General features: G+C 45.8%; 1 protein-coding gene across 1 annotated transcript; it reads left to right on the plus strand.

The window, feature by feature from the left end:
* The first annotated feature begins 2,759 nt into the window (after positions 1 to 2,759).
* Positions 2,760 to 12,837, plus strand: LOC115271258 (tumor necrosis factor ligand superfamily member 4-like). Its single transcript, XM_029912353.1, has 3 exons — positions 2,760 to 2,927; positions 11,146 to 11,182; positions 12,476 to 12,837. The coding sequence occupies exons 1-3, from the start codon at positions 2,760 to 2,762 to the stop codon at positions 12,835 to 12,837; spliced, it is 567 nt and encodes a 188-aa protein (XP_029768213.1).
* The last annotated feature ends 3,294 nt before the right edge of the window (positions 12,838 to 16,131 follow it).

Consider the following 16,131-nt stretch of genomic DNA (forward strand, 5'->3'; position numbering starts at 1 on the left):
CAACTCTCTGAGTATGGTTATCCAGCCAGTTATGCACCCACCTTATAATAGCCCCATCTAAATTTTATTTGCCTAGTTTATCGATAAGAATATCATGCGAGACCGTATCAAATGCCTAACTAAAGTCTAGGTATACCACATCCACAGCTTCTCCCTTATCCACAGCTTCTCCCTTATCATGCAGTAGAGGCACTGTGGGCACCCTGCCTGTGTCACAGACCTGGCTGAGTCCCCCTGGTGGACAGTCACCAGATTGCTGTAATTGGGCCCAACTCTTAGACCCCATGTGCTTCCAACCCAGCTGGGTCTGGACTGAGTTCAGTCATGGCTTCTAGCACGACAGCACTACGGCACTCACCCAGGTCAGCGCTCTTGTCTGGTGCCCTTCCTGGGATGAGGGACTCTGCAGTCTAGCTGCCCTGGCCCCTGAAGCTGAAACCTCCTATATTTCCCCAGTCACACATGCACGTTCTCCAAAGTTCCACCTTGCTCTGGAGGCTCTGGTCACAGGCGCCAGCTTCTTCCTTTGACCAGGGGTGCTCAACCCCTGCTCAGCCCCAGGCCCCGCCCCCACTCCACCACTTCGCCCAAGGCCCCACCCCACCGCTTCCCGCCCCATCTTCACTCCTCCCCCTTTCTCCTCAGTGCTTCCTGCATGCCACAGAACAGCTTAGCACCCACTAATTTTTCTTCAGCATCGCAGACATAGCCTGCCTACTCAGGGGCCCGTTCTTGGTACACAACAGATGCTTTAATCCACGCTGAGGGTTACAATCATAACTTCTATGCACAAAACAAAACGGAATTTATAAATGGACACAGAGATCGTCCCCAAACTGTCCCACCATTTACCCAAAATACCTTCATAGCCAGGAGACTGTTTCTGTTTGCTTCCTGGGCTTGTCACCTGGACTCTGAACGAAAGACACTGCCAACCGTTTGCTTGGGCACCAGCATGCCCAGGGGAAGCGTCACAGAATAAAGCAAAACATGAGAGAATGAAGCTTCACAGAATGCAGCAAGCGAAAAGAACTAACTGCTGAAAACCGAAAATGTTCCACACTAGTGACATGGGTTCATATCATTTTTTTTTTGTTTCTGAAAAACAGCTGTTTTGTTGTGGACTATTTTGCAGGAACAAAGTCTAACCACTTCCAGGAAAAGGATCTCCATGTGAGTTTGCTTGACTGGTGGTCAAGTCGCCTCCCACCTGTGGTTATGCTTACGAGGAAGTGTCTTTGGCGAACTGGGAAAACACATGAACAGCTGCCTGACGCCTCTTTCTCCGCCTTTTTTGCAGCACACGTGCTCCTGGGCACATGGGGTTAGACAAAGGTGAACAGAGGCCATTCTGGGGGGAGCCCCTTGGCTGCTCATCCCTGAAACAGGCTCATACAATCGTGTTAGGTCTGAATCCTGGGTTGTTGCAAATAGCCATGGGTTCCAGTGGAGTTACACTGATTTGATGGCTGAGAACCTGCCTGAAAATGCAGTGCCTCAAATGAAAACGAATATTGATGAGTTCTTTTGGAGGATCCCCCAAAAGGTGCTAAAATAAGCAAAAGAGACTGTCCCTGCCTCAGAAACTTGGCGATCTAAACTGGAAGAGGGGAGATTAAACACACTCATTTGGGCACGGATACATAGGAACTGCATCAGACGTGGTCCAGCTAATGCAGCACCCTGGCTCCAGGTGTGGCCAGCTCCAGCTGCTGCAGAGGAGGGGTGAGAACCTTGCAGTAGGCAGTTATGGGATTGCCTGCACCCAAAGGAAACGTCTTCACAACTCGCATTAGTTAGGATATGGCTACACTTAAAATACTTACAGCTGTGCTGCTGTAGTGGTTCAGCGATGGGAGGGATTCTTCTAGCGCTGTAGTTAATCCACCTCCCCGAGAGGCGGTAGCTTGGGCAACAGAAGAATGGCTACACTGGGGGTTAGGTCGACACAGCGTAGCTATGCTGATGTAAGTTTTCAGTGTAGAGCAGCCCATAGTGGGTGGCTTAGGCCTGAAGCAGGAGGCATCTATGCTGCTCCCAAAACTCTTGGTTGTTTTTGTTACCTACTCTAACTCTGGATGTTCATATTATCCATAACATCCATTTATAATCCCACTAAGCTCCTGGGCTCTGTGGTATCTTGTGGCAGTGAGTTCCACAGGCTAATTGTGCAGCGTGTGTACAGAAAATATTTGCTTTGACCTGTCTCATGTCCCCTTTTATTCCTCTCCTCTCTGCAGCAGATGGGCTACACCAATGTTATATGTATTGCTAAGCAACAGGGATGCAAATCCTGCAAAACTACCATTGGCCCGAACGGGAGTTTTATCTGAAGAAGGCTGCAGGGGCTAGCTGAAGGTTGATGATCATTTGAATCATCACCTAGCAAAAGACCTTGTAGATGTAGTGATTAAGGACATAAACACATGCGTTTTCACAGGTCCTTACTCAAAACTGAACTGGGATGCCACAAAATCAGCCCCCACATTCACCCAAAAAAAAAAAAAAAAAGAAAGAAAAGAAAGAAAGAAAAGGGGAAATTCAGATTAGTCACAAAGAAGTTCCCCGCCTGCTGCTGCTGCTGTGTGTGTATAAAACCCTGAGCCACTCCTGAAGCCACTTTGTTCATTTCCTTTTGGGACAACACACCTACTGCTTCTGCTTCATTCCCTTCAAGAGATTTGCCCTTTGTGCAGAAGCAGGGGAGGGCTTTTTCTTTCATCCAGTTCTGCTGGCAGGTTGGTGGCAGGGAGGCTGGGATGGAAGGGATGCTGGAGATGGAGGCCCAAAGGCTGGAAGAGCAGCTGGAGCTGGAGAGGAGACAGGTCAGAAGGAACAGGTTGCAGCTGGTGTCTGCAGTGGCCCAGTGGATAGTATTGCTTTCCTGCTTGGTCTACTTTGGTCTTGGTTTCCTGCATCCCCCTACGGTAAGACCATATGATAAACCTCATTGCCTTCTTCCGCACTGTAAAGCTCTGTGTATAAAGAAAGCATTTAGGGCCATCACCTTGCATAGTGGCAAGCAGAAAACCCAATTCTTAACCCTTTCCTACTGATGAGCCCTTTTTTCTGTGCCACCCACCGCAAAGTATGTTCTTACAGACTGCCGGGTTGGTGCTGTGTTATCAGGCAGTGGAACTGCGCATGCAAAATTGCTGGCCCAGTGACAGAGTCAATAAACTGGCCTCAGTGGGAGTTCTGCCTGAGTAAGGACCGAACGACTTGGTTCCCCAGGTGAATTTTGGTCATATGAAAAAAAAATATTGAATTACTACCTCGCTGATTGTTATGGGCCCAATTGTGCTGGCCTTACTCATGTTGAGTAAGTACACATGGGACTAGTTACAGTCGACTCCATTGTACTACTTGGGTGAGTAACTGCTGCTTAACGGGTGTAGCAGTGGGATAATCAGGTTCTGTATTATTTGTAAACGTCTCATGTACTGCTTTAATCTACTCTATATAGCTATATAAGAAAGAGAGAATGTTTGTTGCAACTTTTGCAAAAGCTGTAGAACACAATTCTGTGTTCCCAGGAGTCATCTAGCTAGTTCTTTATGTTAAGCCTTGGATGTAATTATAGATATAAATGAAAATGTGTGTTTAGAGAGTTTCATTTATTTTGAACTAAACTCCAAACTCAAAACAATAAGAACTAGCCTGCTGCTGGGACTGCTTTTGGGAGAGTTGTACCAAATATTTTCTTTGTTTCTCATTGCTAACAGTCTCTGGGTCCTCAGCACTCTTTTGTTGTTATTTCAGTGCAGATCATGCAGTAGCTGCTTCTCCTCCCACACGTTCCCCAGGTGCTTGTGTTCACTATGTTATGCTTCACCTTACAGTGTTCATTCTTTCCTCCCACTTAACTTTGTAGGTAAAATGAACCAGAGCTATAAACCACACTCTGGTTAAAATGGCTTTAATGCTCGATATCTCTTGCTGCTGAAGTGAAATCCATCTTTTCTATGCCAGGTGCATGTCAAAAACAGTTCCACTGAATTTATGAGTCATGTAACAGAGACCAGAGACTGTCAAAAATCTCTCCCAGCCCATTTCATCCTTTGCACACAGCAGATGCTATGTGTGAACTGAATCTTTGATTTCTCTCTCCTCTCTTCTCCATTCTCTCCCTCTCTCTTGAAGAGAGTCTTCCCACTTTTGGGCAATTGGGAAAGGCAATTTATTTTGTTCAGCTAATGAAACAGCATCACATTATACATTACAATACACGTCATTCTGGCATTGCCTCTTAGTGCCACTTAGTTCTGTAATATTTTAATTCAAAGCCTCTTCGCACTGAGAAAGTTGGTGCTGGTAGCACATGTGAGCTTTATGAAAACAAGAGAGCAGTGAATGTGCAGGAGACATAGTGCATGCCTGGACTTGCCATTCCTCACCAGAACCTAGACTTGAATGGGTTGTTAAGGAGGCAGTTCCTTGGCAAAGTTGCTGGACGACCCTTTGAGTTTTAAACGCACACTTGCTAAGCACAATTAAAAAAAAAACACGTCCCATTATTTTAAATAGATAATCATGGTCTCCTGTATAGACAGCACCATGCATTACCCAGGAACCCAGCAGGGCTTTTGAATTCTGTACAGGGGTCACTGCACTGAGCTGGAAGGCAACAGCTAGTTAAGAACACCCAGAAACACAACACAGATGTCTAGGACAAGAGCCAACAGAGCTGCATTGATTTAATCTGCTGGGGAAAATTAGGAAGAAGATTATAATAGATTCTCAGCCTGGTAGGTGCACTAAGAACTGTGCTGGAGCCTAGCCAGGAAGCTGGGCCTTTTCTCAGGAAGAATGCATAATGTTTGCCAGTGCAGAGAGCCCAGATGTAACCTAATTGCAGGAAAGAGATCATGTGTTTCCGATAACCATAGTTTTGATTGCTATTTTATAGTTATTGTACAATCACATACCCTTATATGAGATGAACCTGTTGTATCCAATGTCCAAACAACTGCAGAATAACCTTACATGGATTAATGTGACACAGTCATGGAATATATTACATCATCCACACAAACATTTAGACTGTGTTCACCAAAAGCTCTAGACGGCTTGCTTGTAAGAGCATACTGCTTTGTTTAAAGGAAATACGCACACCCTCTCCCTCCACCCCAGCAAAATGATCCATGACCTATAGGATGGTTTGCTACTAAGGATGTTCCATAACCCAAGAATACATCTATATTATGGGTCTGATCCAACACCTGTTGAAATCAAAGGGAGTGTTCCCATTGACAATAGATCAAGCCCTACAGAAGGATGAAATATTGGTTGTCCGGATTATCCTTGCAGTAGTTTAGTGCAGACCCATTCACACGGTCCCCCTTTCAGCTGCAGTTGTACCAGTGCAGACGGGAATGCCCAAAGCACCTACCTCATAGTGCACTGCTCTGGTGCTTGAAGCACAAGCTTTGGGGGTAATTTCCAAATGATAAGCATGCTGCAGTCAGGCCGAATCTCTGCACCTGCAATACTTGTGACTTCCCATTCTCGCTGGGGTTAGCCCCTGGAGACGGCACCAGTTTGGCTAGACCTAATCCAAAGACCTGATCACAGGCATTGTGATCCATGCATCCAGCCAATGCTTGTGATGCTCCCAGGGTGGTTGATTTGGGCAGACAAATAGCCTTCACGGTGTTGCACATTAAAAACCTGCTCATGAAGGTTTGTTGCAGCACTCTTGTGCTAATGTATATCAATACTGAGGGAGGTGTAAGTACCGTAAGTAGAGGCATTACCCATGGGCTCAGCATAGCCAGGAACAGGACAAAGTTACAGAATAGCCATGATTCTGTGATGAAATGATGTGATCCAGTTCTAATTAGCTCTCACTCTAGCTCAACTACGTTATCGGGCTGGGTGCAGGAATCAGTGGGGGGACGGATGGTTCTATGGCTTGTTTTATGTAGGATGGCGGATTAGATTATCATAATGGTTCCTGCTTACTTTAAAATCAATGTGTTTATGATTTTGCTCACTGGGATTGCCTTGTATGATACACACACCATTCCTAGGGGGACACCTGCCATGCAGTGCTACTCCATGAATACAATAAACAATACAAACATGACAACAATAAAAGGTCCATGGGAATCTGCTTACATAGCGTCTCATAGAAAGAGATATTTAGGGGACTCTAAACAGGCTTAAAATATTGTGTGAATACTGCATGGAATTCTTTAACTGAGGTGCATTGGTAACACAGCAACTTCTCAAGGTTCCTTCAGTGACCCTACTGGGTGCCAATAGTTATGGAGTGCTGCCTCCTTAAATCCTTTTCTGTACACAGTCATATGGGCAAAACAGAAAAAGAATGGGTCAGGAATTGCTAGCTTCTGCTTATTTATTTATTGCATCCCTACAGATTCTATAAATGGGCTCATGGATCCCCACTCCCCAACCTCTCAGAATTTAATGTTGGGTAATTAATGTTTGTAATGTGCTTTGAGAGCCTGAGATGAATGTGGCTATGCAGGTGTGAAATATTAATGTCACACATAGTTTGTAAAACATAAAATAAGGTAGAATTAAAATAATATAGCGCCCGAGCTGAAAGCATCCCATCACATTTCAGTCTACATCAGCAACTGAGTGAAACCCTTTAAAATAATATGTTTGGGGCCCAATCCTTAAGTGTGTAACTGCTCATATGAGTAGTCCCATTGAAGTCAATAAGGTGACTCATGCAAGTAAAACTATGCATGTATTTAAGTGTTTGTGGGATCGGGCCCTTAGATTTGAAACAATGAGAGACTGGTATTAAGTAACACTAGAGGGTGCCAGTGTCGCACCTGAACTCCCAAGGTTGGATCAACAGACGTCTTCATATCTCCAAGAGTTGTGCTGCAGCATACAAGCTGACTGTACACACAGCTATAGGAAGCAATCTCTCCCACGCGTTGATCCCTTTGGTTTTGTCACAGGCATGGAGTTCAAATTGAAATTTTAGTTGTGTATTTTCTTGTGTATTAAATTCTTTGGACAACTGTCCAAGTGCCTGGAGTGAGCAGAATGATTTGTTCCTATAACAAATCAGAATGAATCAATCAGATGCATACAAATCAATGAGTTCTCACAGTGCATCCTCCGTCTGGTCAGCCCATTCCTGTCATAGAAAACCCAAGGAAAGGGTATAGTGGAAAAAAAAAATACAACCCTGAGCCTGCATTTTTTAACCAGGCAAAACTCCCAGGACTTGTAGCTGTGAGGAGACTGGGGGGGGAATGAACGGGGCTGGGCTGGGCTGGGCTGGGCTGGGCTGCCGTGATGCCTCCGCCCCGGGGCCGCCGCGGGATTGCACCAGCTGGGCAGCAGCCCAGACGCGACTGGCCAGGGGCTGGGCGCAGCGTGTGCGCTGCTCGGTCCCCGCAACAGGCCCAGGCTCGGGGAGTTCGGGGGCGCCAGAGCCGCAGCCGCCGAGCTTGGCCATCGGCTGCTTCCTCCCCCCGCAGTAGTGGGAGCTGCAGCAGCGGCTGCTCCCAAGTCCCGCTGCCCAGGGGGGGAGAACAGCCGCCGCCTGGCCCCGCGGGCCGCCCCCCTACTCTCCCTACCGCCCGACTGAGTCCTGCCTGCGCTTGGGGCCAGGCCGGACTCTCACTCACCCTGGCCCCGCGCTTCCCCGCGTCTCCCGGGCCTCCCTCCACAAGCGCCGGAGGGAGGAGGAATGGCGAGCCCGGGGAAGAGGCGGGGATTCGGGGAGGGAGCCAATGGGGGAAGGAGGGGGCAGAGTCGGGGGGGGGGGCGCGAGCACTTCCGGGCTCCGGAGTATTTGCTTGTTTGTCCAGTGTCCCGACCTAACATTGGTCAGGACGCGGGACAAACAAGGAAATATCGGGACAGTCTCGATAAAATCGGGACGTCTGGTCACCCTACCAGTTGCAGTGTAAAGTGGCTCCTCCTGGTGATAAAACACAAGAGAGGATGGCAACAATGTAGTGAGATGGTGCAGGAGCCTTGTTCTGCCCTGAGCATGGAGTGAATTCCCCCTCATACGAATATACTCATGGCAATAAAGCTCTTTGCTGCTTATGATTCGTTATTTACTATTCACCACCTGTATTTGTTATGCTCACTTCTACAAAAGTTTCAGTGATCCAGGTAGGGAGCAGAACCACCGTGTGACTGAGGTGATGACTCGCATGCCACAAATAACAAATAGCAAATGAGTAATAGTTTGCAAGCCCCTCAGAGATTAAAAGTTGTTAGGCCAAGCCATTTGGCAAATGCAGGGTCACAAATACATCTACTGAGTGAATAGGAGAAAGGGCTAAATTCATCACATAATTTCTTTACAATGCATAGTCTGACCAGCTCCAATAACGAGGAATGTTTCAAAGGATTAAAAAAATTATTATTTAAAATTCTGATGAAAACAGCTTTTTGTTTGGATTTATTTGGATTTAAACAGTCACCTACAATGTCTGAAATTTGCAACATTTCATCAGTGTGTGGAAAACCTCCCCAACTGAAATATCCTACAGAATTTAATAAGGATGAAAGCAATGGGGATAGATAGGAATGGAACTGACATCTATAGAAAGAGCTCTAAAAACCTCAGTGAGTGTAAAGTGATGTAGTGCCATTGAAGATAATGGAGCTACACCAATTTACACTAGCTGGGGATCTGGCCCATATAATTTAATAGAAACTATCTGATAGTTGCCAACTCATGATTTTAGGATGAGTTCCATGATACTTGGTAATTTTCTTAAAGCCCTAGCTGCTGGAGTCAGGTGATCATGTGAGTAGTTCAGCTTTCTTTCTTTTTTTTAAATAAATTTCTAGCTCTCAGGATTGTGGAGAAAAGCTTAAAAATATGAACCCTAAAAGCTGAAAAACAGAAGGAAAATAAAAATTAATTCTTTTTAAAAATCTAATAATTTTCAGCCAATCTCATGATTTTTGGATGTTGCGGTTGGCATGCTGCTTCTTTTTTAACCATCTTATGGAATGTCATACCAGGAATAATAATTCACTATTCTATAGGCTACTTAAAAAAACTCCTATCACAAGGTTATCATTTTAAATTACAGTCTATAGAACCCGCCCATCAGAGCTGAAAGTGAAATTGACTAGGAATCAACATGAAACTGTCTTGACTGAAAGACTTATCAAAAGCAAACAAATAGCACATATGGCTAACAATAAATTCAACCTTTTAACATGTTTTCCACTGTAGTAATCCATAGCTGCAGTAGTATTACAAGGACAGAATTTTTTTTTTACATTATTATTTTTAACCCACAGTGTCCTTTTAAAAGATTAACTAAATACTTTTTAAATTACAATAGTTGAAAGGTCCCAAACCATGGCTCATTGTCTTCAGTGAGGTTTGGATCAGAATAAAATGTGTAGTCTTAAAAATTACAATTCAAGGAGGAGATCCTGCAGTCTTTACTCCGGCACTGAAGAGATTTGCATGAGTGATAGCTAGAGGAATGGGGGCCACATTTTAAAAGCAAAAGCTCCTAAGAGCTGACATCAAATCTGTGTGTTCCCTGCCCTCACACACAGCAGAGTCCGGTACTCCAGCTCTCTGCAGGCAGCCCACCATGCCCTGGGTTACAGCTGTTCAGGCAAGGGCTGTCCCACAACGGGAAAGAGCGAGGAGGCGGTGGCTGGGAGGAGAGAGGCACAGGGAGCGAAGGACCAGGAAATGAAAATGAAAGTGAAAGACACTCACACCCACTGCTCCGGATGATGAAACCAGCAAGCACCAGTTGTATTTGCATGTGTCAGGGCTCTGCTGCTTTCTAGATCGCAGCTGCAGACTCCGGTGGGTGCAGCATCACCAGAGCAGCAGGAAAACAAGGCTCCCCCACGCTGGCCTTGATTACAGGATAGCGCTGGAGCCTGGGCCACAATTAGGGTGACCAGATGTCCTGATTTTATAGGGACAGTCCCGATTTTTGGGTCTTTTTCTTATATAGGCTCCTATTACGCCCTCACCCCCGTCCTGATTTTTCACACTTGCTGTCTGGTCACCCTAGCAACAATGGGGAAATGGAGCTACCCAAGGGATAATCAGGCCTGTTAGCAAGAATGGAGCTGCTCCCTCCACAGCTGGAGACAAGGGCCTGCGGGCCCCGGCTACACCAGACACAAGACCTGGCACTGCCAGTGGTTTTCAAACACAGCTCCTGGCTGGCCCCCTCCCCAGCTGAACTCCACTGGGGTGAAATGGCCTGTTTAGTCCCGGCTGAGCTGTGAGGCCTGCTCGCCTCCTGCTGTGCTGAGGTTTGTGTGTGTGGAAGGGGAGCTGAATGAACAAAGTTTTCAGGCACTGCACCAAACCCAGGTGCTCTTGGCAGGAAGAGCTTGTTGTTTCCCCAGTACCCCAGCCTCTGTCTCCGGTGGGGCTGTGGGTGGAAATGCTGGGGCCTGGGGAAGGAGAGAGTGTGCTAACTTTTTTGCAAATACTCCCAGGGTAGGGGGCAGTGTGGCCTAGTGGACAGAGCATTGGCCTGGGTTCTATTTCTGGCTCTGCCACTGGCTTGCTGGGTGACCTTGGCCCAAGTCACTTCCCTGCTCTGTGCCTCGGTTTCCCCATCTGTAAAATTGGGATAATGATGCTGACCTACTTTGCAAAGCATTTTAAAATCCACTGATGAAGCAGTGGTCAATGAGGGTCGGCATTATTAGCATAATTGAATCTGGTTCTATCCAGAAAACTCCCCAGCAGATCCAGCTATGAGCCAGAAGCCAAGGAGAGGCACAATGCCTGGGACTGTAATGCCCAGAGCTGCTTAAATCTGCTGCAGAAAGGGTCAGCATGCACTCCGTCCCATTGCCTGATAGCAGGAGCATCAAGGGGGGCTGGGCTGGGCTGGGGTCCTCCCAGCCTGACTGGTCAGGCTTCCTTGATTGCTGGTGGGAATGTCCCCTGCATCCTGGAGAGCTAGAAACTTAATCTTTTTTATAAAAAACCACAAAAGCTAAGGTTCTCATGTAATCACAGGATTCCAGGAGCTGGGGTTTAAGAGAAACACCAAATATCTTGAGACTTGCCATAAACAACACTGTGAAAAGCTCTTTCTCCCCTCACCACACATCTGCAAGGAGAGCTGGAAAGTTCTCCCTGAATTTGTAGAGATTATTAATCTGGTTTTTTGTTTTGTTGCTTTTTAGACTCCAAAATCCCAGTGGATCGAAGTTGCAGCCACAGGTGTGTATTTGTTCATTATAACTGATTTTTTTTCAAGTTTCTATTTCATTTTTTCATTGAAACATCCCTCCCCCTGGAAAGAAATAAAATGGTGGGAAATTTCATCAAAAATAAATTGAAGAAAATGTGTGTGGGAAATAAATGATATTTTTCGCAGGCTCTGCCTCATGTTACCACATAAGTGGTAAGTGCCCAGAGACTCAGTCTCCTTGCTTCCTGTCACCCATCTGGCTCAGGTAAGACACAGCTTTAGATGGTAGGATGCTCAATGCTGAGTGCAGCATGTAAGTGTCCTGAACTGCTGTCCTGGGTTTTCCTCTCCAGGGCAGTGCAGGGCCTGATCTAAAGCCCACTGATGTCAATGGGAATCTTTCCATTGACTGTGGTGGAATGATGGTCCAGAGGCAGGTCTTTAATGGTGAACTCCAGGACTAGAATCCCAAAAGCCAGCAGTGCCAATCCTTGGTCACGGAAGAGAGAAACAGGAGACAATAAAGCTGTGTGCTTTTATTATCCTTTTAAATATTTATGCAAATGAATATGCAAATGAAGTAGTTTTCTTGGATGTGTGATTTGCACTCCTCTGTTTTACATTCCCTGGTCCTTCAAATATGTTGCATCCATCCCCACCCTTTCCAGCTCTCCCCCTCGCTCTTCTGCTCTCTCTAGCTCTCCCTGTCGCTTTTGCTCTCTCTAGACCAGGGATGTTCAAATTGAACATCAGGACAAGTCTTGTACAGGGCTCTACACATTGGGGCCCCAATCCCGACATGGCCCTCTGGATGTTACTGTAATATCCATATTCACTGCTGCTACTACATTTTCACAGTGTGAACCCCACCTTCACAGAGAGGGGCTAAGATTCTCATTCACACTGAGGCCATTTTACACCCCTCTGGAAGGCTCCTTTACACTGCCAGAGCAAGAAAAGGGCCATCGTGTTACTGAGAATCAAACCCAGAGCATCTTGTGATCCTCTCCCATCACTTCCCTCCCATTTTAAGGCGCTTCATTTCATCTCTCCCCTTCATCAGATCTGTTCCTCTAACGTGGAAACAAGAAGAACCAGTGCCAAGCCAGCTGTCTGTGTGCCACAGAGCAAAGCTGCGGAGCCTTTGCCCTAGACCTTCCTCCCTCTCCATTCCATCCCATTTCTAGTTCTCCCTATTTCCTTTGAGATTTCTCTACTCTCTTTGTTTCTTCCTATGCCCACGCCACATAAAATCATCCTCTTCCAAGAGGGTTTGAGGGACTCACATCTCCATGGGTTTCTGTTTGCTTCTTCCACTCCAGATTACGTCCCCAAGGAGAAACGCATCAATATCTCTTGGAATCGGGGCACCATGAACGTCAGAAACCTCTCCATCCCGATCTACTGTGATGGCTTCTACCTGGTCTCCCTGAAGGGAACTATCAGGGCAATGCCCCAGAGGAATGCCTCACTGAGCCTTAAGGTGTACAAGCGGTCCGATGCGTCCATCTTGTGTGTGAAGGTCACAGAGGAGGTAGTAGATTCGGTGACAGTGTCCGAGATGCGGTTTAAGGATGAAGTCTACTTGGAGGCCAACAGAGATGCCAACTACAAAGATTTGACACTGGGCCTCTTCTTACTGACTCCTCGCTCACACTGCTTACCAGACGCATATAAAATGTAAAGTAATGCCCCTGCGATCAAATAAAACTGGGAATTGGAACCCAGCACCTAAACTCATGGGAGGGTTATGTCCAATAGGCTGTACATGTTCAAAAAACCTACCCTGGCCTGGCCTCTCAGGGGCTTGTGGTATGTCTGAGTGAGATAGTTCTCATGGCTAGTGCAAACAAGCCAATGTGCAAATGGTCTTTATACAGCACATGTCCTGTTCCTCTCTTTGGGGCTTACCACAGTTATTTTGTTAGCTGAAATGGGAGAAATGTACAGTGCCCTCAAGAAGAATGAAGAGGACGCCACTGAAAATTACCAATGCTTGCCTCAGAGTCAGCGGAATCCTGGATTCTCTATTTATTTGATAATATTTGTATATAATTGAAATGCTGTGTACATTTGCTGAAAACAGTCACTTCAATCAAGAAGGGACCTGGTTTGTCTTGAAGCCACCTGGGCAAGTTGGAGACTCCAGGGACCCACCACACAACCTTTGCCTCGTTGTGAAGGAAAAGATGAAGAGATGGCAGGCAAGGTGTCCCCTGCGGTGATCCAGATAAATGTGCTCTGAAAGACTCAGGAAATGAAAAAATAAAAGTGTTTGGAAGTGAGAGAAGAAGGCTGGAATGGACCAGTGAGAGACTGTTAGGAATGGCTTTTAAAAAAGAAAGATACAAATTAAAATGCTGGCAGTGTCTAATAATCTGTAAACTCAGTGGCACCATATGTCATATGCACGCGTGCGTACGTGCGCGTACACACACACACATACACACCCCTGAAGCTCTTGGGTCATGTGAGCCCATCTCTAATACGCACATTTACTCACAAATACACACAAAGATTTGGATATGTACCCTCAGTGACTCCGTCATTTATTCAGACACTCATGCAGAGCCTGATCCCATACCCACTGAAGGCAAGAAACAGATTGCTGTTGACTTTAATAGGCCCACGGTCCCTAATCTCTTTGGAGGTAGTGAATTTGGAAGACAAGGACAATCTTTCCAGGGGCTAAGTGTAGTATGTCAATTGGACACATACAGAAACCTGGCACAGAAATATAAAACAATTCCTTTATGGTGGGTTTGAAGTAACAATTTGTCTGCAGAGCAACTGACACAAAAGTGTGAAAAAAAAATACATATTCCAGGCTTGATTCACATGCAGTGGGAAGGGGAAGAGGTAATCCGTACCTCCCAGGGACTGCTGTGCCAGAGGGGTAGAGCACAGTAGTTTTAGATCTATTCAGTGAGCACAGTATTATTTTAGACATGGAGTGGGATAGACTTTCAGAGGTGCAAGTGGAAGTTAGGTGCCTACTGGCTTCCAGTAGCTGCCATTTGTGCCTTTGAAAGTGTAAGTTTAAAGTGTAAGTTTAAAGAGCCTGTGTGTTTATACCCGAGGTATGAAACTGAGCTTTCTGCATTATGGTTCCAGCCCAGCAATCTCTGCATGTGCTCAGCATTAGGCATGCGAGTGGTCCAGTTGACATCAATGGGATACTCATGTTTGAGGTTAGGCATGTGCATGAGTGCTTTGCTTGTCAGGGTTTGTACAAGCTCTTGCTCCTGTGTGCCCAGAGGTTAGGAATGGCTGCTGCAAACCTGGTAGGTGTGCATGAGGAAGCCCTCCTGGGATGCACCTTGGTGACTGTGCAAATCCTAGCATTCTTTGCTCACACGTCCCGTGTGCAAGAAGAGGTTTCCCTCCTGCAGATTTCCTAAGGTGTCGAGCAGGGCAGGGCATTCTCATGGTGTCTAGCCAAATATTTCCAGCTATGGAATGAACACATACTGTTGCCTTAGTTGCAAGCCAGAAGAACTTTGAAGTCCTGGCAAGTGGAGCGCCTTCTCCCCCACCTTTCATCTTAATTAAAAAACAAACAAACAAACCCTAGGAAATTCCATTTAAGCAAGAACTGTTAAGAGAATGTTAAGACTGTATGGCTAATCACTGATATACAGTATCAGGGAATGCCACAGTTAATGTTACATGCACAACCTGAACCCAGCTTTCTTGCATGTATACCTATAACAATAAAGTCTTTAAACATCTGATCTCATACTATTTCTCAAATAATACTGCATATCATACACTTTTTCTACAACTTTAAATACACATTTGTAACATCTTCTAGTGCTTTGTGTACGCCAGACAACAGAGTTCATGTAATTCATTTGCATGAAAAGTATATACTAGATGGGACTTACCCAATGTAAGTATAGCAATATGGAGCAAAAGTGAAAATGAACTAGGGTATGTGTAAATATATGCTAATTAAATTCACAGCTAAGTTAATTTCATCCCTTGAATGGAAGTTTGGGTTGCTGGTTGAAAAGATAGTATATAGATGCTGACAAAACTACTAAAATACATTTTGTAGGAAGAAAGGACTGCACCTTGTAAAACCCCTACATCAATAAAGATACAGGCTGGGTTTTCAAAACTGCCTAATGGGAGCTGGACCAGATTTCCCAATAAGTGTCCTGGGAACAGGGCCTCCAAATCATTAAATGGCATTCAAAAGCTTTGCTACATTTTAGGGGACTGGAATGACAAATGAGTAGTGTAAATATAAAAAGAATGATGCGAATATTATGAGTAGGTAACGTATCTAAGTTTGTAGAAAAAACAGGATATATTGCATCATCTGAGAAATAGTATGTGATCTTTTAATTAGAGGAGGCATTATAATACAGTTGGGTTAGGGGGTAGAGTTATGATTTCATGTACAACTGACTGGAGTGCTTAGCTATGCAACCATGACATTTGCCTACCATTGCTTTTGTATGGGATGTGCTGTATATGCTGCACACAGGCACTGCAGTGAATGTAGAACTGACCCAGCCTCAGTCAATCCTCTCCTCCACTGACCCAACTCCTGCAAACCTCCCCCGGTGAGGCTTTCTGTCCCTCTTCCCATCATGAAAGGCCATATGGCTCTATGAACTGCTAAAGCTCCCAGCCACTACAGGGTGCCAACCAAATCCAAATCCTCAGGGCAGGTTCCTGTGTAGAAGAGTCAGTTTTTTCAGCTTGGGTTTACAATGCAGTTCTCACCACCTTTGTCCTACAGGTGACACTGGCTAGTAAGCACTAGGCCAGTACATACACTAGCAAAGCAGAATGACCTTTCTCCTGCGCAGCTCTCGGGCAGGTTCAGCTGTGCTAACCTCTGCCAGCCGGCTAGCTAGACAGTCATTCAGTCCCCAGGGAGACTTTTCATTTGTTACCTGAGCGGGGAGACCTTCATGCCCCTGTTGAGCTGTGAGGAGTCTCCTACTCTCAGAACCCCCTTCAG

This window comes from Terrapene carolina, unplaced genomic scaffold (assembly GCF_002925995.2).
Source record: "Terrapene carolina triunguis isolate 2854851 unplaced genomic scaffold, T_m_triunguis-2.0 Scaffold210, whole genome shotgun sequence".
NCBI classification, from domain to species: domain Eukaryota; kingdom Metazoa; phylum Chordata; order Testudines; family Emydidae; genus Terrapene; species Terrapene triunguis.